The 23,781-nt window shown below is 42.4% G+C and overlaps 3 protein-coding genes and 2 long non-coding RNA genes across 5 annotated transcripts; 3 read left to right on the forward strand and 2 right to left on the reverse strand.

The window, feature by feature from the left end:
- Window positions 1-145: 145 nt before the first annotated feature.
- Window positions 146-16,611, forward strand: LOC121594701. Its single transcript, XM_041918308.1, has 2 exons — window positions 146-1,798; window positions 16,093-16,611. The coding sequence occupies exons 1-2, from the start codon at window positions 146-148 to the stop codon at window positions 16,153-16,155; spliced, it is 1,716 nt and encodes a 571-aa protein (XP_041774242.1). The 3' UTR covers window positions 16,156-16,611.
- Window positions 3,866-12,659, forward strand: LOC121594718. Its single transcript, XM_041918337.1, has 2 exons — window positions 3,866-4,462; window positions 11,587-12,659. The coding sequence occupies exons 1-2, from the start codon at window positions 3,901-3,903 to the stop codon at window positions 12,657-12,659; spliced, it is 1,635 nt and encodes a 544-aa protein (XP_041774271.1). The 5' UTR covers window positions 3,866-3,900.
- LOC121594735 lies at window positions 15,097-15,896 on the reverse strand. Its single transcript, XR_006005014.1, has 3 exons — window positions 15,444-15,896; window positions 15,202-15,310; window positions 15,097-15,132 (listed from the first exon to the last, which is right to left on the reverse strand). It is a non-coding gene; the product is annotated as an uncharacterized LOC121594735 (long non-coding RNA).
- A 50-nt stretch (window positions 16,612-16,661) lies between the features above and the next one.
- LOC121594720 lies at window positions 16,662-21,968 on the forward strand. Its single transcript, XM_041918339.1, has 2 exons — window positions 16,662-18,477; window positions 21,895-21,968. The coding sequence occupies exon 1, from the start codon at window positions 16,945-16,947 to the stop codon at window positions 18,436-18,438; it is 1,494 nt and encodes a 497-aa protein (XP_041774273.1). The 5' UTR covers window positions 16,662-16,944; the 3' UTR covers window positions 18,439-18,477; window positions 21,895-21,968.
- Window positions 20,899-21,430, reverse strand: LOC121594736. Its single transcript, XR_006005015.1, has 3 exons — window positions 21,246-21,430; window positions 21,004-21,112; window positions 20,899-20,934 (listed from the first exon to the last, which is right to left on the reverse strand). It is a non-coding gene; the product is annotated as an uncharacterized LOC121594736 (long non-coding RNA).
- Window positions 21,969-23,781: the final 1,813 nt, after the last annotated feature.

The raw sequence follows: 23,781 nt of genomic DNA on the forward strand, positions 1-23,781 counted from the left end.
AGAAAGAGCTTTGTTGCTGGACGCAACAATTTAAAAATTCACTACTTACGTTTCACGAGTCCTGGTAAGATGCGAACCCGCAGCGCCTTAGCGAAACCGCAATATCAGTGACGTGAAGCAAGAAGGAAACCTCACGGCTTGGAAAATGGAGGATAAGCAGTGTGGTGTGTGCAATGGTGCAAGTACGGAAAATGCAGTGGAGTGCGATCGATGCGAAGGAATGTTTCATCTTGCGTGCGTGAACGAAGATGAAACCGTGTACAGTAGGGATTGGACATGCCATCTGTGCACTCCTGAAACACCGCCCCCCACTTCATCTACCCTTCATCGTGCGACGCCCGTAGTAGCGACCCAACCAGCCCCGGTAGCAGTGGATACGAACATAGTGAATCTGGAACCATCCACCAGAGCAAGATCGACGGAAGTGATCACGCCCGTATCGAATCCTCCGAATGATCCATCAAAAGCAAGACCCACTCAAACTGCTGACTCTCCATTGAACAATCTTAGCAGAACCTTCCAACGTTTCTTGGAAGAAGCACGCGAGCCACGCAGGCAAGAGCCTGACGTGATACAACGGCTCGAATCCGTGCTAAACACCTTTGTTCAACGGATGAATCAAGAACAAAATCCGCAAGGATCACGCCGGGACAATCTCGGATCTACGGCGTTTTGTTCGAGTGATACAACCTTGAACATTAATCAGAGTCAGATACTAGCTAGACATTCCGTCAACGCCCAGCTACCGACGTTCGCCGGTAACCCAGAGGAGTGGTCCGTGTTCGAAAACGCGTTTTATGAGACGACGGAACTATGTGGTTTCTCTGACGGAGAAAATATTATAAGGCTGCAACAAGCATTAAAAGGAGAAGCGTTTAAAACAGTCCAGGGGAGACTTAGGAAAGCAGCTAACCTCAAAGAAGTCATGCAAGAGCTCAAATCATCGTTCGGACGTCCAGAAGAAGTTGTGAAAACGTTGTTGAGCCAGATTCGACGACAGGTACCCCCGAGAGCAGAAAAGTTGGAGACGCTTGTGCAGTTCGCCGTATCCGTGGACGAAATGTGTGCTGCTGTGAGAAACAACGGGGTCGAGGAGCGTTATGATGGACCCGTGTTGGATGAGCTCGTTGGTCGTCTCCCTCCGATGATTAAGTTGATGTGGGGCATACACAGTCTTACGTTGTCAAAGGTCAACCTGGCTGCATTCGGAAAGTGGATGCAAACCATTAAGCATGCAGCCCAAGCGGTAACGAGCCCTGCAAATCTTATCGAACCACGATGCAGTAAGTATTTGCACATGCATACTACTAATCCCTCCTCGCAGAACTCCACAGAAGCCGTTTGTGCATGCGATAACGGCTGCGTTCGCTTATACGAATGTGACGGATACTGGCAGAAAAGCGTAGCAGATCGCTGGGACATCATTAAGCGGAACTACTTGTGTAAATGTTGTTTGAAAAAACATCGTGCGCCCTGTAAAGAGACGAGAGTATGCGGCAAAGACGGATGTACTGTAAAACACCACCCGTCACTACACAATTCGGCAGGTAAGGGAAGACACGAAGCAAATTTCTCTCACTCTACAGCCACCGACGAGAACATACTATTGCGATACGTGCCAGTTGAGCTGCAGGCTGTAGGAAAGACGATCAGAACAGTTGCTTTTCTCGACGAAGGAGCGTCAGTATCGCTAATCGAACATTCGCTAGTTGACGAGCTGGAACTTGAAGGGACAAACCGACCTCTTTGTTTGAAATGGACTGGAGGACAACATCGCACTGAACCAGATTCAAAACAGGTGAGCGTAAATATAGTAGGAATATCCAGTGGTGCTCAGACCTTTGAAGCCTCTAATGTAAGAACGGTGAAAAGTCTTGGGTTGCCCTAGCAACGCGTTAAAATGGATCGTTTACGAACAAAATATCAGCATTTGTCATCCATTCCATTAGCACCATATGCTTCTGTACCTCCACGCATTCTCATAGGAATGAATAACTATAATCTCACTGTTCCATTAAAGACGATAGAAGGAAAAACAAATGAACCCGTCGCAACAAAGACGAGGCTAGGATGGGTAGTTTCGGGTTGCGATTCGTCGTCAACTTCTAACAACAGCAACATTTTGGCATTTCATCGAGCACATATTTGTGATTGTGCAGAAATAGAAACCAAAATTGATCAAGCTCTAAAAGGTAGTTTTGAGCTCGAAGAACCCACATGTAAAGGCGGCATAAACACTCTTTCAAATCATGAGGAACGGGCGAGTGTATTGCTGCGTAAACACTCCTCACTACAAGGTGAGAGGTATGTCACTGGATTGTTGTGGCGCTATGATGACGTAAAACTGCCAAACAATCGAGCAATGGCTCTCAAACGCTTGGAATGTTTAGAACGCCGCATGGCAAAAGATGAGCACCTTCGAGAAATGATGGACCGAGTGCTGAAAGACCATGTTGAAAAGGGATATATTAGAAAATTATCAAATGAAGAGCATAAGTTTAAGCATCCTAGAAAGTGGTATCTACCAATCTTTCCTGTATTTAACCCCAATAAACCAAATAAGGTTAGAGTAGTGTGGGATGCAGCTGCAATAGTGAATGGAATTTCGCTTAATTCCATGTTATTGACTGGGCCAGACCTTTTTTCACCACTGCCGACTGTCCTAAGTCGGTTTAGAGAATATCGTGTTGCTATTGCCGCTGACATTCAAGAAATGTACCATCAGGTTATGATTAAAGAAGAGGATCTGATTAGCCAAAGATTCCTATGGCGAACGGACCGGTCGCAAGTTGAGCCCGATGAATATGAGATGCTGAGGATGACCTTTGGGTCAGCCTGTTCACCAACTTCCGCCCAATTTGTAAAGAATGTAAACGCGGACCGTTTCGCGGCCCGCTATCCTCTAGCCGTCGAATGTATTAAGCGTCATCACTACGTCGACGATATGCTTGCCAGTATAGAGAGTGTGACCGAGGCCACGAAGCTAGCACAAGATGTGAAATTTATTCACTCACAAGGAGGATTCAAGCTTCACAATTGGATGTCGAATTATGGCCAAGTATTAGATGGTGTTGGTAGTAGCAACAGCCGGGAGAAGGATATGAACCTCGATCCAACAGCTTGTACCCAGAAGGTCTTGGGAATGTGGTGGAACGCAAACGAAGATACGTTCCAATTCAAAGTGCCGTTAAAAGATGTAGATGTTCTACAAGGGATCGTGATACCAACCAAACGGCAAGTACTGAGCACGCTTATGACAATCTACGATCCGTTAGGCTTGATAGCAGGCTTTTTACTGTTCCTCAAAGTCTTATTGCAAGAAGTTTGGCGTTCTGGATTTGGGTGGGACGATCACATACCCAATTCTCTGCAAGACAAATGGAAGGAGTGGTTAACTTGCATACCCCATCTGCAATCTATCAAGATTCCGCGATGTTACCGCACGTCCATCAGCTTAGAGAACTGCACGACACAGCTTCATATTTTTGTAGACGCCGGGAGAGACGGTTTCGCAGCCGTGGCGTACTTCCGATTCGAATCCGAAGATCAACGGGAAGTTGTGTTGATCGGCGCAAAAACTCGAGTAGCTCCGTTAAAATATACATCGATTCCCCGATTAGAGCTGCAAGCTGCAGTATTGGGAGTTAGACTGATGACAGGTATTCATCAATCACACCGGATAAAGATCCATAGACGCTTCTTGTGGACCGATTCAAAAGACGTTTTGTGTTGGCTCAACTCGGATCATCGAAATTATAGCGTCTACGTAGCTCATCGAGTAGGCGAAATATTAGAAAACTCGTCAGTAAAGGAATGGCAGTGGGTGCCGACTAAAAACAACGTAGCGGACGAAGGTATATACGAAAATAGTCCAACCTTAACCGACACTGCACGACCGGAATGTGGTTTAAAGGACCAGCGTTCCTACAGCAACCGGAAAACGAGTGGCAAGTGCAAAGCTTCAGACCTTCAACTACTGAGGAAGAGTTACGCCAGACGGTTTCATATCATCGTGAATTATCCCCAGTAATTATCTTTGACAGATTTTCTGATTGGAAACGCCTGCATCGAGCCATCGCCTACATGTGGAGGTACATCAATAATTCTCGTCTGCCAAAAATGTCTCGATATTTTGGACCCCTTTCGCATCTCGAGCTACAACAAGCTGAGCAATCGATCATCAAGGAAGCGCAACGATTAGAGTTTCCAGAAGAATATCAGCTGCTTCTGCATGACAAATCAGGTACAAAGGGATCTAAAATGATTAACAAGAAAAGTTCTCTTTATAGACGTAGTGCATACATGGACGACGACGGTATCTTACGAGTACGAGGAAGAATCGATGCTTGTCGTTACGCAAGCCATGACATGAAGAGGCCAATTATTCTTCCCAAAAAATCCTGGCTCACCGATCTGATTGTAACGGAGTACCACTGGAAATATAAACATCAAAATCATCAAACTGTAGCATATCTGCTATACAAAACTGATTGTAATACACACTATCAGCTATAGACACATTGTAACACACTTTGGAAAGCCAAACCACACCATTGTAACACATTCATTATAACACATTCAGCAAATCAGATCATACCATAGCAACGCAACCGGAAGAGTTCAGGCCGTCCATTCAAACAAATAACAGATGTGACACACTTATCAAAAACAACCGAAACGCACAACATAAGCAGGAACAGTATGTAACCCAAAGCAGGAACAGTATATGCATTAAACCCAAAACAGGAACTTAGTGACAAGATCCATCGTTCTTGTCAACAAAAGACAAACGTAACTAGCTGAGTGAAAACAATAACTTTCCAACATAAAACCCGGAACCAAATGTGCGAAACCCTCAACTTAATTTGAGTATAAATAAAACCAATTCCGACCGTGGCAAGTCAGATTCGTTCGGACTGTCAGGATAGGACTATGCCCATCCTACATCTATCGACTTCTCATTTAAAGAGTTTAGTTATGTCCCCCTACCCAAGGTAAGGCCTCTAAACTCCAACGTTTCCAGTAAGGGAAACCTCCTAAAGGTTTCTATGATCGCCTGGACGATCAAGTGTCGAAAAGTCCGCTCGAACGAAGTTTTATTCCACCTCGGCTCATGTCAGCGAAACACTGACCTACCGCGACGGTACTCGAAATACAGTTGTACGATCATCGCATTACATGGCGACCGTAACTTTATCCAAGAACTCATTACATGGCGACCGTGACCTCAATCTGCAATCGACAGGCAGAAGTGTAAGCAAATTATTTCAAGTAAAATGTGATACGTACAACGGTAACGTAAAGCTTAAGTGTCGTGTGACGAACCAAAAGTATTGTGACCATAACTGGCATTCGGCGGAAAGTGAAAAAAAAAGTGTCAAATGTGCAATTTTTTTACAGAACATTCATCAACGCAGCTGGCGCAAGTAACCCATATGTAAACAAAAGCAATAACGATGAAAGAACAGCTACAAGCAAGTTTCGTACAGTGCAGAATGAAAAATAAAAACATTTAGTGCAGTGTAAGTGCGAAATGAATGTTTAATTGATGAACAAACATTAACCGTACACAGTGTTGTGAGAACCTACCTAAATGCGTAAAAACGTATTAACACTTATGCAATCGGTTTACCTAGTAGAGTAACCTTGAAATGGGAAACTATAGCAAAAAGCTAACTTTTAACAACAACCCAAGTTCAGCACAGTACAGTATAGCAATCTATACGATTATTGAAGCAAGTGATATGGAATGATAAAGTGCAGTGCAAAACAAGTTGTGGTCAGTGTGATTGAAAGGAACAACCGTTCCCACCGTGGAAGACGAAAAGAAAAACCGAGCCCACTGCCCAATCTGGATCGGCAGACGAGAATGAACAAGTGTCCCAACCCCGACAAGACATCGAGCGACAACTGATGACATCGTGGAAATTCACACCAAGCACCGATTAAACTGCAAGCACCGGTATAAATACAGCGTAGAACCAGCAGCAACAAAATGCACGTCGCATATTCCATTAAGGTACTGTAACTTTAAAATATGGTCAAATGGGTTTTTAAAGCCAGGAAATAGGAAATAGGAAGTAATTGAAAACAATATGAAAAAGGAATGATTACTATAAGCGATAAAATCGAAATTTTGAAATATATATTTAAAAAAATACAGGATCCTAATCAAAGAACTTGTACAAGAACACAACTAAGAATTAAAGCTGAAGAAACATTTAAAGAAATTCAAAATGACATCGAAAAAAATAGATACAAATATACTTTTAACAAACTATTAGAATTTAGCAAAATTTCTAATGCATTAATACAAAATATCATTGCTATGAGCACATCAAAAACCAACGACGATTCACGTAACAAGTCATCTGATTTTTCTACAAATAGCTCAGAGGATAAAAATATCAATTTAACACTGTTAACATCTAGTAGATTATCATTTAAACGCTTAGCTCAGATCATATTTGTCTTACTAAAGCTGCATAAAAAAATTAAAATGGCTAATTTTGATATTAAAACAGCCACAGGTCTAGTACCCACATATGACGGGTCACCCGATACCTTTAATGCATTTGAGGACGCTTCTACGCTATTGTTCGAGTTAAATCCAAACCATGAAGAAATGCTCGTAAAATTTATAAGAACCAGACTGACTGGTAAGGCTAGAATAGGGTTACCTAGCAATATAACGACTTTTAATGAATTAATCAGTGATATAAAGAGAAGATGTGAAGAAAAAACAACACCTGATAAAGTAATAGCAAAACTAAAATCCATAAAAACAAGGGATGCACAATCAATTTGCAATGAGGTCGAACTGCTTTCAGAAAAACTAAAGGTAATTTATCTTAAACAAGGAATTCCAGAAAAAATAGCTAACAATATGGCAATTAAAACAGGTATCGATACACTTAAAGAAAAGGTAGCAAACTCTGAAACTAAAATACTGTTGAAGGCAGGTACTTTTGCGACAATAACCGATGCAACACAGAAAGTAATGGAGAATGAAAGTGAAGAAACAAACAGAACTACTAATGTCCTTAACATAAATACACAACGCTACTATAGAAACTATCCTAGAAACCAAGGTAACCAGAATAGGAACAATCAAAACAACTATCGTCCAAATACAAACCAACCATACCGAAACTACTATAATAACAGAAATAATAACAACTTCAACAATCGAAATAATAACAATAGCAGCTACAACAACAATCTGCGAAACAATATTCGCTATAACAACAGATTTATTCAGGGATACAATAATGAAAGATACAACTCCAACTTCAATGGTAATCAGAACAGACCAAACAAAAACCTAAGGGCAATAACAAATGGAGAAACAGGGCAACAACAACGAAGCATATACCATACTACAGCTCAGGTACAGGAAGTGGAGGACAATATTTTTTTAGACCAACAGGAGTCAACTCAAACTCTAGATCAATTTACTCATTAGAACTAAATGGAGTTGATTATATAAAGATTAGATTGAGCATTGCAAATAATGAAACATCAATATTACTAGTTGATACAGGAGCATCAATTTCTTTATTTAAAGCAAGCAAGTTAAAGAAAAATCATGGCCCAATACGTTCAGACTCAATATCATTAACAGGGATATCTAACACACCAATTTATTCAAAAGGAAGTACAACATGCACTATATATTTCAACAATCTAGAATTGGAACACGATTTTGTATTAGTTCCAGATGAATTCAACATAGGAGCAGATGGTATATTAGGCAGAGACTTTTACAAACTATACAGATGTTCAATCAATTATCATCTGGAAATGCTTACATTCACATGTCAGGGGGAGGAAATTCAGCATAACATTGAAGAAGATGATGGAAAAGGATTTATTTTGCCAATCAGAAGTGAAGTGGTACGTAAAGTATATCTTCCAAACATTACAGAGGATACCATAGTCTTCGCACAAGAAATTCAACCAGGAGTATTCTGTGGTAGCACTATTATTTCAAAGGATAATCAGTTAATTAAATTCATCAATACAAGGCAGAGAAATATTTACATAACAAACGCAGAATTTAAACCCATTACAGAACCATTAGCAAATTATGAAGTGAAACAAGTGAATAACAAAGTAGGAGAAATTAATAATGATAGATTGCAAAAACTATTACAAAAAATTAAAGTAGATAAAATCCCCACTACGGAAATTTATAATTTGAAGAAAATCGTAACTGAATATAACGATATATTTTGCGTAGAGGATGATCCAATTACTACAAATAACTTTTACCCTCAGAAAATTGAATTAAAGGATAATATTCCTACGTATATACCGAATTATAAACAAATATACTCACAGGCTGATGAAATACAAAATCAGGTAGACAAAATGCTTAAGAATGACATAATTGAACACTCAGTCTCCCCATATAACTCACCTATATTATTGGTTCCAAAGAAATCAACGGATGATAATAAAAAATGGAGACTTGTAGTAGATTTCAGGCAGCTAAACAAAAAGGTTATACCAGATAAATTTCCATTACCAAGAATAGATACAATATTAGATCAGCTAGGGAGAGCAAAATATTTTAGCACCCTTGATCTCATGTCAGGATTCCATCAAATACCTTTAGAAAATGATTCAAGAAAATTTACAGCTTTTTCAACCGAATCAGGGCATTACCAATTTAAACGTATGCCGTTCGGTTTAAACATTAGCCCCAACAGCTTTCAACGCATGATGGCTATCGCTATGGCAGGATTAACTCCTGAGCTAGCATTTGTATATATAGACGATATAATCGTTACTGGCTGCAGTGCACGGCAGCACATCAGTAACATAGTTAAAGTTTTTGATAGGTTAAGGTCTTACAATTTAAAATTAAATCCAGAAAAATGTTCATTTTTCAAAACAGAAGTTACTTATTTAGGTCATAAGATAACAGATAAGGGTATATACCCAGACGATTCTAAGTTTGAAACAATTAGAAACTTCCCTATACCTAAAAATGCAGATGAAGTACGAAGATTTGTTGCATTTTGTAATTATTATCGTAAATTTGTACAGAATTTTGCAAAAATTGCTAAACCTTTAAATAACCTAATTAAGAAAAATGTCAAGTTTATTTGGACAGATGAATGCCAAAAAGCATTTAATAGTTTAAAAGAAAGCCTTTTGTCTCCAGCAGTCTTGAAGTATCCGGATTTTACTAAAGAATTCATACTAACAACTGATGCTTCAGATGTAGCATGTGGAGCAGTTCTTTCTCAAATCTCAGATGGAAAAGATCACCCAATTGCGTATGCAAGCAAAAGCTTCACGCAAGGAGAAAAGAATAAGCCTATCATAGAAAAGGAACTTACAGCAATTCACTGGGCAATCAATTATTTCAAACCATATCTATACGGCAGAAAATTCACCGTGAAAACAGATCATAGACCATTAGTATATCTTTTGGTATGAAAAACCCAACATCTAAACTAACACGAATGAGACTAGATTTAGAAGAATTTGATTTTAAAATAGAATTTTTAGCAGGTAAAACTAACGTAGTAGCAGATGCTTTATCCAGAATTATAACTGATTCTGATGAGCTTAAAGCATCAATTCCTAAAAATAAATCAGATATATCAAATCCTATTTTAATGGTAAATACTAGAGCTATGATAAAGAAAAACAACGTTGTAGAAAACAAAGAAAACAAAAAGAAAAAGGAAGAAATAATGGAAGAATATAATTCAACAAACATGTATGAAACAGACAGGCCATCTGATACTACTAAAATGATGAAAATGAAATCAATTATTAATGAAAAAGATGAATTTATTGAGCTCGTGATATGCAATCACAATTATTACAAAGCGCTGGGAAAATTTAAAATACCCATAACTTCTGCGAAGCAAAGTCAAACACTAGAGTTTGTACTGCATGAATCATGCCTAATCGCTAGAAAGTATCACAAGAATTTAGCAATTGCATCGAATGACAGATTATTCGAATTTTACTCAATGTCGACCATAAAAGAAATAATTAACAAAATGATAACAGACGTTCACATCGTGGTATTTACACCACCTAGACTGGTAGAAGATACAGAAGAACAGATCAAAATAATGTCCAATTTCCACACAACACCATCAGGAGGTCATATAAGACAATTCAAGCTGTATAGTAAGATAAAGGATAAATTCAAATGGAAAAATATGAAAGCGGATATCATCAAGTATGTAAAAAGTTGTAAAGCATGCGCAACTAATAAGATCCTAAAACATACTAAAGAGGAAACTGTTGTGACGACAACACCCTCTAAACCATTTAACATCATAACGATTGATACCGTAGGCCCTTTACCAAAAACAGCAAATAATAATCGATACGCAGTTACGACCCAATGCGAATTATCGAAATATATCGTAATCATCCCGATTCAAAACAAAGAAGCAAATACTATAGCAAAAGCATTAGTAGAAAATTTTATTCTTACATTTGGAAACTTTTTAGAAATGAGATCAGATCAAGGACTTGAATATAACAATGAAATTTTGGCACAAATATCAAAAATATTAGAAATCAAACAAACGTCAAGCAAAATTTAATGAAAATGTAAACAAATTAAACATACGAATAGGAGATTATGTCTATTTAACAAACGAAAATAGAAGGAAATTAGATCCAGCTTATATAGGACCATTTACAGTCGTAGAAATTACAGATACAAACTGCGTTATAAAACACAATCAAACAGGAAAAACCACAACAGTACATAAAAACAGATTAAAACATTTTTAGTGAATAATGCACTCTTTCGTATAAACTCAATCGTACATTATTCAAAAAGGGTGGAGGTGTAGCATATCTGCTATACAAAACTGATTATAATACACACTATCAGCTATAGACACATTGTAACACACTTTGGAAAGCCAAACCACACCATTGTAACACATTCATTATAACACATTCAGCAAATCAGATCATACCATAGCAACGCAACCGGAAGAGTTCAGGCCGTCCATTCAAACAAATAACAGATGTGACACACTTATCAAAAACAACCGAAACGCACAACATAAGCAGGAACAGTATGTAACCCAAAGCAGGAACAGTATATGCATTAAACCCAAAACAGGAACTTAGTGACAAGAACCATCGTTCTTGTCAACAAAAGACAAACGTAACTAGCTGAGTGAAAACAATAACTTTCCAACATAAAACCCGGAACCAAATGTGCGAAACCCTCAACTTAATTTGAGTATAAATAAAACCAATTCCGACCGTGGCAAGTCAGATTCGTTCGGACTGTCAGGATAGGACTATGCCCATCCTACATCTATCGACTTCTCATTTAAAGAGTTTAGTTATGTCCCCCTACCCAAGGTAAGGCCTCTAAACTCCAACGTTTCCAGTAAGGGAAACCTCCTAAAGGTTTCTATGATCGCCTGGACGATCAAGTGTCGAAAAGTCCGCTCGAACGAAGTTTTATTCCACCTCGGCTCATGTCAGCGAAACACTGACCTACCGCGACGGTACTCGAAATACAGTTGTACGATCATCGCATTACATGGCGACCGTAACTTTATCCAAGAACTCATTACAAAACCGTAATGAATGAAGTGCAGCAAAAGTTCGATATTCCTGGCCTACGAAGCGCGTGCCACAGAGTGCGAAACAATTGCTTTAGATGTAGCCTTCGTAAAGCTTACCCTAAACCTCCAGTGATGAATGAGTTGCCGTTAGCTCGAGTGTCGCCGTACGCCAGACCGTTCTCCTACACAGGGATAGATTACTTCGGACCTTTTTTGGTCGCTGTTGGACGGAGACAGGAAAAGCGCTGGGGTGTGCTGTTCACGTGTCTAACAATACGGGCCATACACATAGAGGTGGCTCATAGCTTGAACACCAGCGCTTGCATCATCGCTATTCGCAATTTTATCGCACGTAGAGGGACTCCGATTGAAATCAGAACTGATCGTGGGACTAATTTCGTTGGCGCTGATCGTGAGTTGAAAGATGCGGCGAAGCAGATAAACACCGAGGAGCTGATAGATGAAATGTACCTCCCCGATACGACGTGGATATTCAACCCCCCCGGAGCACCACATTTCGGTGGTGCATGGGAGAGATTAATCCAATCAGTTAAACGCACCCTCTCCGGCATGCAATTTACCAAAACACCGACAGATACCGTTTTCGCCAATTGGTTTATTGAAGTAGAAAACATTATCAACTCTCGCCCACTAACACATGTATCGGTTGATAGTGAGGAAGAAGCCGTGTTAACGCCAAACCATTTTCTCTTGGGTTCATCTTCTGGAATAAAACCATTAACATCTCTTGATGATTCTTCCGCAGCCCTCATGAACAACTGGAAGACGTCACAACTGTACGCAGATCAATTTTGGAAAAAATGGTTAGCTTCTTATCTGCCTACGCTCACCCGTCGCAGCAAATGGTTTGAGACCCAGCCGCCATTGCAATTAGGAGACCTCGTGCTGATTGTCGATGACGCCCTACCAAGAGGATGCGGGCCTAAGGGAAAAATCGTACAGCTCGTACCTTCGAAGGACGGAACAAATCGGCGTGTGTACGTACAGCTTGCGAACAAAAAGATTATAGAGAGACCGGTAGTAAAAATCGCTGTAATAAACGTAGAACCGCACGAAAGAGTTTAACGCAGTCAAACACCGGGGCCAGTGTTGTTTACCAACAGCGGTTCTAGTTTGACAGATGCGTTGTGGTGAAGTGAAAGAGAGGGACAGGTAGCACAGGCGAAACAAACACGGGCGAAATAGAAAGAGTAGGAATGGTTCATCCCGAAGGAGCTTCGCGTGCAACGGATGAACCTGCGCAAATTAAGTGGAATGACCGCAATTCTCATAGGAATGAATAACTATCATCTCACTGTTCCATTAAAGACGATAGAAGGAAAAACAAATGAACCCGTCGCAACAAAGACGAGGCTAGGATGGGTAGTTTCGGGTTGCGATTCGTCGTCAACTTCTAACAACAGCAACATTTTGGCATTTCATCGAGCACATATTTGTGATTGTGCAGAAATAGAAACCAAAATTGATCAAGCTCTAAAAGGTAGTTTTGAGCTCGAAGAACCCACATGTAAAGGCGGCATAAACACTCTTTCAAATCATGAGGAACGGGCGAGTGTATTGCTGCGTAAACACACCTCACTACAAGGTGAGAGGTATGTCACTGGATTGTTGTGGCGCTATGATGACGTAAAACTGCCAAACAATCGAGCAATGGCTCTCAAACGCTTGGAATGTTTAGAACGCCGCATGGCAAAAGATGAGCACCTTCGAGAAATGATGGACCGAGTGCTGAAAGACCATGTTGAAAAGAGATATATTAGAAAATTATCAAATGAAGAGCATAAGTTTAAGCATCCTAGAAAGTGGTATCTACCAATCTTTCCTGTATTTAACCCCAATAAACCAAATAAGGTTAGAGTAGTATGGGATGCAGCTGCAACAGTGAATGGAATTTCGCTTAATTCCATGTTATTGACTGGGCCAGACCTTTTTTCACCACTGCCGACTGTCCTAAGTCGGTTTAGAGAATATCGTGTTGCTATTGCCGCTGACATTCAAGAAATGTACCATCAGGTTATGATTAAAGAAGAGGATCTGATTAGCCAAAGATTCCTATGGCGAACGGACCGGTCGCAAGTTGAGCCCGATGAATATGAGATGCTGAGGATGACCTTTGGGTCAGCCTGTTCACCAACTTCCGCCCAATTTGTAAAGAATGTAAACGCGGACCGTTTCGCGGCCCGCTATCCTCTAGCCGTCGAATGTATTAAGCGTCATCACTACGTCGACGATATGCTTGCCAGTATAGAGAGTGTGACCGAGGCCACGAAGCTAGCACAAGATGTGAAATTTATTCACTCACAAGGAGGATTCAAGCTTCACAATTGGATGTCGAATTATGGCCAAGTATTAGATGGTGTTGGTAGTAGCAACAGCCGGGAGAAGGATATGAACCTCGATCCAACAGCTTGTACCCAGAAGGTCTTGGGAATGTGGTGGAACGCAAACGAAGATACGTTCCAATTCAAAGTGCCGTTAAAGGATGTAGATGTTCTACAAGGGATCGTGATACCAACCAAACGGCAAGTACTGAGCACGCTTATGACAATCTACGATCCGTTAGGCTTGATAGCAGGCTTTTTACTGTTCCTCAAAGTCTTATTGCAAGAAGTTTGGCGTTCTGGAATTGGGTGGGACGATCAAATACCCAATTCTCTGCAAGACAAATGGAAGGAGTGGTTAACTTGCATACCCCATCTGCAATCTATCAAGATTCCGCGATGTTACCGCACGTCCATCAGCTTAGAGAACTGCACGACACAGCTTCATATTTTTGTAGACGCCGGGAGAGACGGTTTCGCAGCCGTGGCGTACTTCCGATTCGAATCCGAAGATCAACGGGAAGTTGTGTTGATCGGCGCAAAAACTCGAGTAGCTCCGTTAAAATATACATCGATTCCCCGATTAGAGCTGCAAGCTGCAGTATTGGGAGTTAGACTGATGACAGGTATTCATCAATCACACCGGATAAAGATCCATAGACGCTTCTTGTGGACCGATTCAAAAGACGTTTTGTGTTGGCTCAACTCGGATCATCGAAATTATAGCGTCTACGTAGCTCATCGAGTAGGCGAAATATTAGAAAACTCGTCAGTAAAGGAATGGCAGTGGGTGCCGACTAAAAACAACGTAGCCGACGAAGGTACAAAATAGTCCAACCTTAACCGACACTGCACGACCGGAATGTGGTTTAAAGGACCAGCGTTCCTACAGCAACCGGAAAACGAGTGGCAAGTGCAAAGCTTCAGACCTTCAACTACTGAGGAAGAGTTACGCCAGACGGTTTCATATCATCGTGAATTATCCCCAGTAATTATCTTTGACAGATTTTCTGATTGGAAACGCCTGCATCGAGCCATCGCCTACATGTGGAGGTACATCAATAATTCTCGTCTGCCAAAAATGTCTCGATATTTTGGACCCCTTTCGCATCTCGAGCTACAACAAGCTGAGCAATCGATCATCAAGGAAGCGCAACGATTAGAGTTTCCAGAAGAATATCAGCTGCTTCTGCATGACAAATCAGGTACAAAGGGATCTAAAATGATTAACAAGAAAAGTTCTCTTTATAGACGTAGTGCATACATGGACGACGACGGTATCTTACGAGTACGAGGAAGAATCGATGCTTGTCGTTACGCAAGCCATGACATGAAGAGGCCAATTATTCTTCCCAAAAAATCCTGGCTCACCGATCTGATTGTAACGGAGTACCACTGGAAATATAAACATCAAAATCATCAAACCGTAATGAATGAAGTGCAGCAAAAGTTCGATATTCCTGGCCTACGAAGCGCGTGCCACAGAGTGCGAAACAATTGCTTTAGATGTAGCCTTCGTAAAGCTTACCCTAAACCTCCAGTGATGAATGAGTTGCCGTTAGCTCGAGTGTCGCCGTACGCCAGACCGTTCTCCTACACAGGGATAGATTACTTCGGACCTTTTTTGGTCGCTGTTGGACGGAGACAGGAAAAGCGCTGGGGTGTGCTGTTCACGTGTCTAACAATACGGGCCATACACATAGAGGTGGCTCACAGCTTGAACACCAGCGCTTGCATCATCGCTATTCGCAATTTTATCGCACGTAGAGGGACTCCGATTGAAATCAGAACTGATCGTGGGACTAATTTCGTTGGCGCTGATCGTGAGTTGAAAGATGCGGCGAAGCAGATAAACACCGAGGAGCTGATAGATGAAATGTACCTCCCCGATACGACGTGGATATTCAACCCCCCCGGAGCACCACATTTCGGTGGTGCATGGGAGAGATTAATCCAATCAGTTAAACGCACCCTCTCCGGCATGCAATTTATCAAAACACCGACAGATACCGTTTTCGCCAATTGGTTTATTGAAGTAGAAAACATTATCAACTCTCGCCCACTAACACATGTATCGGTTGATAGTGAGGAAGAAGCCGTGTTAACGCCAAACCATTTTCTCTTGGGTTCATCTTCTGGAATAAAACCATTAACATCTCTTGATGATTCTTCCGCAGCCCTCAGGAACAACTGGAAGACGTCACAACTGTACGCAGATCAATTTTGGAAAAAATGGTTAGCTTCTTATCTGCCTACGCTCACCCGTCGCAGCAAATGGTTTGAGACCCAGCCGCCATTGCAATTAGGAGACCTCGTGCTGATTGTCGATGACGCCCTACCAAGAGGATGCTGGCCTAAGGGAAAAATCGTACAGCTCGTACCTTCGAAGGACGGAACAAATCGGCGTGTGCACGTACAGCTTGCGAACAAAAAGATTATAGAGAGACCGGTAGTAAAAATCGCTGTAATAAACGTAGAACCGCACGAAAGAGTTTAACGCAGTCAAACACCGGGGCCAGTGTTGTTTACCAACAGCGGTTCTAGTTTGACAGATGCGTTGTGGTGAAGTGAGAGAGAGGGACAGGTAGCACAGGCGAAACAAACACGGGCGAAATAGAGAGAGTAGGAATGGTTCATCCCGAAGGAGCTTCGCGTGCACGAAGACGAAAATCGACCTCTTTCTACCATCGCGCCAAGAGAAGAAAGTTCAGTGAATTTTAATACAGTTTAATGAAATTAAGTGAATTAAGAAAACTGATGTTTCAACTTTAAATTCGCGAAAGAAAGAGCTTTGTTGCTGGACGCAACAATTTAAAAATTCACTACTTACGTTTCACGAGTCCTGGTAAGATGCGAACCCGCAGCGCCTTAGCGAAACCGCAATATCAGTGACGTGAAGCAAGAAGGAAACCTCACGGCTTGGAAAATGGAGGATAAGCAGTGTGGTGTGTGCAATGGTGCAAGTACGGAAAATGCAGTGGAGTGCGATCGATGCGAAGGAATGTTTCATCTTGCGTGCGTGAACGAAGATGAAACCGTGTACAGTAGGGATTGGACATGCCATCTGTGCACCCACTTCATCTACCCTTCATCGTGCGACGCCCGTAGTAGCGACCCAACCAGCCCCGGTAGCAGTGGATACGAACATAGTGAATCTGGAACCATCCACCAGAGCAAGATCGACGGAAGTGATCACGCCCGTATCGAATCCTCCGAATGATCCATCAAAAGCAAGACCCACTCAAACTGCTGATTCTCCATTGGACAATCTTAGCAGAACCTTCCAACGTTTCTTGGAAGAAGCACGCGAGCCACGCAGGCAAGAGCCTGACGTGATACAACGGCTCGAATCCGTGCTAAACACCTTTGTTCAACGGATGAATCAAGAACAAAATCCGCAAGGATCACGCCGGGACAATCTCGGATCTACGGCGTTTTGTTCGAGTGATACAACCTTGAACATTAATCAGAGTCAGATACTAGCTAGACATTCCGTCAACGCCCAGCTACCGACGTTCGCCGGTAACCCAGAGGAGTGGTCCGTGTTCGAAAACGCGTTTTATGAGACGACGGAACTATGTGGTTTCTCTGACGGAGAAAATATTATAAGGCTGCAACAAGCATTAAAAGGAGAAGCGTTTAAAACAGTCCAGGGGAGACTCAGGAAAGCAGCTAACCTCAAAGAAGTCATGCAAGAGCTCAAATCATCGTTCGGACGTCCAGAAGTAGTTGTGAAAACGTTGTTGAGCCAGATTCGACGACAGGTACCCCCGAGAGCAGAAAAGTTGGAGACGCTTGTGCAGTTCGCCGTATCCGTGGACGAAATGTGTGCTGCTGTGAGAAACAACGGGGTCGAGGAGCGTTATGATGGACCCGTGTTGGATGAGCTCGTTGGTCGTCTCCCTCCGATGATTAAGCTGATGTGGGGCATACACAGTCTTACGTTGTCAAAGGTCAACCTGGCTGCATTCGGAAAGTGGATGCAAACCATTAAGCATGCAGCCCAAGCGGTAACGAGCCCTGCAAATCTTATCGAACCACGATGCAGTAAGTATTTGCACATGCATACTACTAATCCCTCCTCGCAGAACTCCACAGAAGCCGTTTGTGCATGCGATAACGGCTGCGTTCGCTTATACGAATGTGACGGATACTGGCAGAAAAGCGTAGCAGATCGCTGGGACATCATTAAGCGGAACTACTTGTGTAAATGTTGTTTGAAAAAACATCGTGCGCCCTGTAAAGAGACGAGAGTATGCGGCAAAGACGGATGTACTGTAAAACACCACCCGTCACTACACAATTCGGCAGGTAAGGGAAGACACGAAGCAAATTTCTCTCACTCTACAGCCACCGACGAGAACATACTATTGCGATACGTGCCAGTTGAGCTGCAGGCTGTAGGAAAGACGATCAGAACAGTTGCTTTTCTCGACGAAGGAGCGTCAGTATCGCTAATCGAACATTCGCTAGTTGACGAGCTGGAACTTGAAGGGACAAACCGACCTCTTTGTTTGAAATAAACTGGAGGACAACATCGCACTGAACGAGATTCAAAACAGGTGAGCGTAAATATAGTAGGAATATCCAGTGGTGCTCAGACCTTTGAAGCCTCTAATGTAAGAACGGTGAAAAGTCTTGGGTTGCCCTCGCAACGCGTTAAAATGGATCGTTTACGAACAAAATATCAGCATTTGTCATCCATTCCATTAGCACCATATGCTTCTGTACCTCCACGCATTCTCATAGGAATGAATAACTATCATCTCACTGTTCCATTAAAGACGATAGAAGGAAAAACAAATGAACCCGTCGCAACAAAGACGAGGCTAGGATGGGTAGTTTCGGGTTGCGATTCGTCGTCAACTTCTAACAACAGCAACATTTTGGCATTTCATCGAGCACATATTTGTGATTGTGCAGAAATAGAAACCAAAATTGATCAAGCTCTAAAAGGTAGTTTTGAGCTCGAAGAACCCACATGTAAAGGCGGCATAAACACTCTTTCAAATCATGAGGAACGGGCGAGTGTATTGCTGCGTAAACACACCTCACTACAAGGTGAGAGGTATGTCACTGGATTGTTGTGGCGCTATGATGACGTAAAACTGCCAAACAATCGAGCAATGGCTCTCAAACGCTTGGAATGTTTAGAACGCCGCATGGCAAAAGATGAGCACCTTCGAGAAATGATGGACCGAGTGCTGAAAGACCATGTTGAAAAGGGATATATTAGAAAATTATCAAATGAAGAGCATAAGTTTAAGCATCCTAGAAAGTGGTATCTACCAATCTTTCCTGTATTTAACCCCAATAAACCAAATAAGGTTAGAGTAGTATGGGATGCAGCTGCAACAGTGAATGGAATTTCGCTTAATTCCATGTTATTGACTGGGCCAGACCTTTTTTCACCACTGCCGACTGTCCTAAGTCGGTTTAGAGAATATCGTGTTGCTATTGCCGCTGACATTCAAGAAATGTACCATCAGGTTATGATTAAAGAAGAGGATCTGATTAGCCAAAGATTCCTATGGCGAACGGGCCGGTCGCAAGTAATCATGAGCCCGATGAATATGAGATGCTGAGGATGACCTTTGGGTCAGCCTGTTCACCAACTTCCGCCCAATTTGTAAAGAATGTAAACGCGGACCGTTTCGCGGCCCGCTATCCTCTAGCCGTCGAATGTATTAAGCGTCATCACTACGTCGACGATATGCTTGCCAGTATAGAGAGTGTGACCGAGGCCACGAAGCTAGCACAAGATGTGAAATTTATTCACTCACAAGGAGGATTCAAGCTTCACAATTGGATGTCGAATTATGGCCAAGTATTAGATGGTGTTGGTAGTAGCAACAGCCGGGAGAAGGATATGAACCTCGATCCAACAGCTTGTACCCAGAAGGTCTTGGGAATGTGGTGGAACGCAAACGAAGATACGTTCCAATTCAAAGTGCCGTTAAAGGATGTAGATGTTCTACAAGGGATCGTGATACCAACCAAACGGCAAGTACTGAGCACGCTTATGACAATCTACGATCCGTTAGGCTTGATAGCAGGCTTTTTACTGTTCCTCAAAGTCTTATTGCAAGAAGTTTGGCGTTCTGGAATTGGGTGGGACGATCAAATACCCAATTCTCTGCAAGACAAATGGAAGGAGTGGTTAACTTGCATACCCCATCTGCAATCTATCAAGATTCCGCGATGTTACCGCACGTCCATCAACTTAGAGAACTGCACGACACAGCTTCATATTTTTGTAGACGCCGGGAGAGACGGTTTCGCAGCCGTGGCGTACTTCCGATTCGAATCCGAAGATCAACGGGAAGTTGTGTTGATCGGCGCAAAAACTCGAGTAGCTCCGTTAAAATATACATCGATTCCCCGATTAGAGCTGCAAGCTGCAGTATTGGGAGTTAGACTGATGACAGGTATTCATCAATCACACCGGATAAAGATCCATAGACGCTTCTTGTGGACCGATTCAAAAGACGTTTTGTGTTGGCTCAACTCGGATCATCGAAATTATAGCGTCTACGTAGCTCATCGAGTAGGCGAAATATTAGAAAACTCGTCAGTAAAGGAATGGCAGTGGGTGCCGACTAAAAACAACGTAGCCGACGAAGGTACAAAATAGTCCATCCTTAACCGACACTGCACGACCGGAATGTGGTTTAAAGGACCAGCGTTCCTACAGCAACCGGAAAACGAGTGGCAAGTGCAAAGCTTCAGACCTTCAACTACTGAGGAAGAGTTACGCCAGACGGTTTCATATCATCGTGAATTATCCCCAGTAATTATCTTTGACAGATTTTCTGATTGGAAACGCCTGCATCGAGCCATCGCCTACATGTGGAGGTACATCAATAATTCTCGTCTGCCAAAAATGTCTCGATATTTTGGACCCCTTTCGCATCTCGAGCTACAACAAGCTGAGCAATCGATCATCAAGGAAGCGCAACGATTAGAGTTTCCAGAAGAATATCAGCTGCTTCTGCATGACAAATCAGGTACAAAGGGATCTAAAATGATTAACAAGAAAAGTTCTCTTTATAGACGTAGTGCATACATGGACGACGACGGTATCTTACGAGTACGAGGAAGAATCGATGCTTGTCGTTACGCAAGCCATGACATGAAGAGGCCAATTATTCTTCCCAAAAAATCCTGGCTCACCGATCTGATTGTAACGGAGTACCACTGGAAATATAAACATCAAAATCATCAAACCGTAATGAATGAAGTGCAGCAAAAGTTCGATATTCCTGGCCTACGAAGCGCGTGCCACAGAGTGCGAAACAATTGCTTTAGATGTAGCCTTCGTAAAGCTTACCCTAAACCTCCAGTGATGAATGAGTTGCCGTTAGCTCGAGTGTCGCCGTACGCCAGACCGTTCTCCTACACAGGGATAGATTACTTCGGACCTTTTTTGGTCGCTGTTGGACGGAGACAGGAAAAGCGCTGGGGTGTGCTGTTCACGTGTCTAACAATACGGGCCATACACATAGAGGTGGCTCACAGCTTTAACACCAGCGCTTGCATCATCGCTATTCGCAATTTTATCGCACGTAGAGGGACTCCGATTGAAATCAGAACTGATCGTGGGACTAATTTCGTTGGCGCTGATCGTGAGTTGAAAGATGCGGCGAAGCAGATAAACACCGAGGAGCTGATAGATGAAATGTACCTCCCCGATACGACGTGGATATTCAACCCCCCCGGAGCACCACATTTCGGTGGTGCATGGGAGAGATTAATCCAATCAGTTAAACGCACCCTCTCCGGCATGCAATTTACCAAAACACCGACAGATACCGTTTTCGCCAATTGGTTTATTGAAGTAGAAAACATTATCAACTCTCGCCCACTAACACATGTATCGGTTGATAGTGAGGAAGAAGCCGTGTTAACGCCAAACCATTTTCTCTTGGGTTCATCTTCTGGAATAAAACCATTAACATCTCTTGATGATTCTTCCGCAGCCCTCAGGAACAACTGGAAGACGTCACAACTGTACGCAGATCAATTTTGGAAAAAATGGTTAGCTTCTTATCTGCCTACGCTCACCCGTCGCAGCAAATGGTTTGAGACCCTGCCGCCATTGCAATTAGGAGACCTCGTGCTGATTGTCGATGACGCCCTACCAAGAGGATGCTGGCCTAAGGGAAAAATCGTACAGCTCGTACCTTCGAAGGACGGAACAAATCGGCGTGTGCACGTACAGCTTGCGAACAAAAAGATTATAGAGAGACCGGTAGTAAAAATCGCTGTAATAAACGTAGAACCGCACGAAAGAGTTTAACGCAGTCAAACACCGGGGCCAGTGTTGTTTACCAACAGCGGTTCTAGTTTGACAGATGCGTTGTGGTGAAGTGAGAGAGAGGGACAGGTAGCACAGGCGAAACAAACACGGGCGAAATAGAGAGAGTAGGAATGGTTCATCCCGAAGGAGCTTCGCGTGCAACGGATGAACCTGCGCAAATTAAGTGGAATGACCGCAATTCTCATAGGAATGAATAACTATCATCTCACTGTTCCATTAAAGACGATAGAAGGAAAAACAAATGAACCCGTCGCAACAAAGACGAGGCTAGGATGGGTAGTTTCGGGTTGCGATTCGTCGTCAACTTCTAACAACAGCAACATTTTGGCATTTCATCGAGCACATATTTGTGATTGTGCAGAAATAGAAACCAAAATTGATCAAGCTCTAAAAGGTAGTTTTGAGCTCGAAGAACCCACATGTAAAGGCGGCATAAACACTCTTTCAAATCATGAGGAACGGGCGAGTGTATTGCTGCGTAAACACACCTCACTACAAGGTGAGAGGTATGTCACTGGATTGTTGTGGCGCTATGATGACGTAAAACTGCCAAACAATCGAGCAATGGCTCTCAAACGCTTGGAATGTTTAGAACGCCGCATGGCAAAAGATGAGCACCTTCGAGAAATGATGGACCGAGTGCTGAAAGACCATGTTGAAAAGGGATATATTAGAAAATTATCAAATGAAGAGCATAAGTTTAAGCATCCTAGAAAGTGGTATCTACCAATCTTTCCTGTATTTAACCCCAATAAACCAAATAAGGTTAGAGTAGTATGGGATGCAGCTGCAACAGTGAATGGAATTTCGCTTAATTCCATGTTATTGACTGGGCCAGACCTTTTTTCACCACTGCCGACTGTCCTAAGTCGGTTTAGAGAATATCGTGTTGCTATTGCCGCTGACATTCAAGAAATGTACCATCAGGTTATGATTAAAGAAGAGGATCTGATTAGCCAAAGATTCCTATGGCGAACGGACCGGTCGCAAGTAATCATGAGCCCGATGAATATGAGATGCTGAGGATGACCTTTGGGTCAGCCTGTTCACCAACTTCCGCCCAATTTGTAAAGAATGTAAACGCGGACCGTTTCGCGGCCCGCTATCCTCTAGCCGTCGAATGTATTAAGCGTCATCACTACGTCGACGATATGCTTGCCAGTATAGAGAGTGTGACCGAGGCCACGAAGCTAGCACAAGATGTGAAATTTATTCACTCACAAGGAGGATTCAAGCTTCACAATTGGATGTCGAATTATGGCCAAGTATTAGATGGTGTTGGTAGTAGCAACAGCCGGGAGAAGGATATGAACCTCGATCCAACAGCTTGTACCCAGAAGGTCTTGGGAATGTGGTGGAACGCAAACGAAGATACGTTCCAATTCAAAGTGCCGTTAAAGGATGTAGATGTTCTACAAGGGATCGTGATACCAACCAAACGGCAAGTACTGAGCACGCTTATGACAATCTACGATCCGTTAGGCTTGATAGCAGGCTTTTTACTGTTCCTCAAAGTCTTATTGCAAGAAGTTTGGCGTTCTGGAAT

The sequence above is a fragment of the Anopheles merus genome, chromosome 2L (genome assembly GCF_017562075.2).
Source record: "Anopheles merus strain MAF chromosome 2L, AmerM5.1, whole genome shotgun sequence".
Classification (NCBI taxonomy): domain Eukaryota; kingdom Metazoa; phylum Arthropoda; class Insecta; order Diptera; family Culicidae; genus Anopheles; species Anopheles merus.

What these genes read in the sequence shown, in the direction of transcription:
- LOC121594701 (XM_041918308.1), top strand. Translation starts at nt 146, where the DNA reads ATGGAGGATAAGCAGTGTGGTGTGTGCAATGGTGCAAGTACGGAAAAT. An exon ending in CTGAACCAGATTCAAAACAG is followed by an intron (nt 1,799 to 16,092) that starts GTGAGCGTAAAT and finishes ATTCTTCCGCAG; the next exon opens with CCCTCAGGAACAACTGGAAG.
- LOC121594718 (XM_041918337.1), top strand. Translation starts at nt 3,901, where the DNA reads ATGTGGTTTAAAGGACCAGCGTTCCTACAGCAACCGGAAAACGAGTGG. An exon ending in TAAACATCAAAATCATCAAA is followed by an intron (nt 4,463 to 11,586) that starts CTGTAGCATATC and finishes CTCATTACAAAA; the next exon opens with CCGTAATGAATGAAGTGCAG.
- LOC121594720 (XM_041918339.1), top strand. Translation starts at nt 16,945, where the DNA reads ATGAAACCGTGTACAGTAGGGATTGGACATGCCATCTGTGCACCCACT.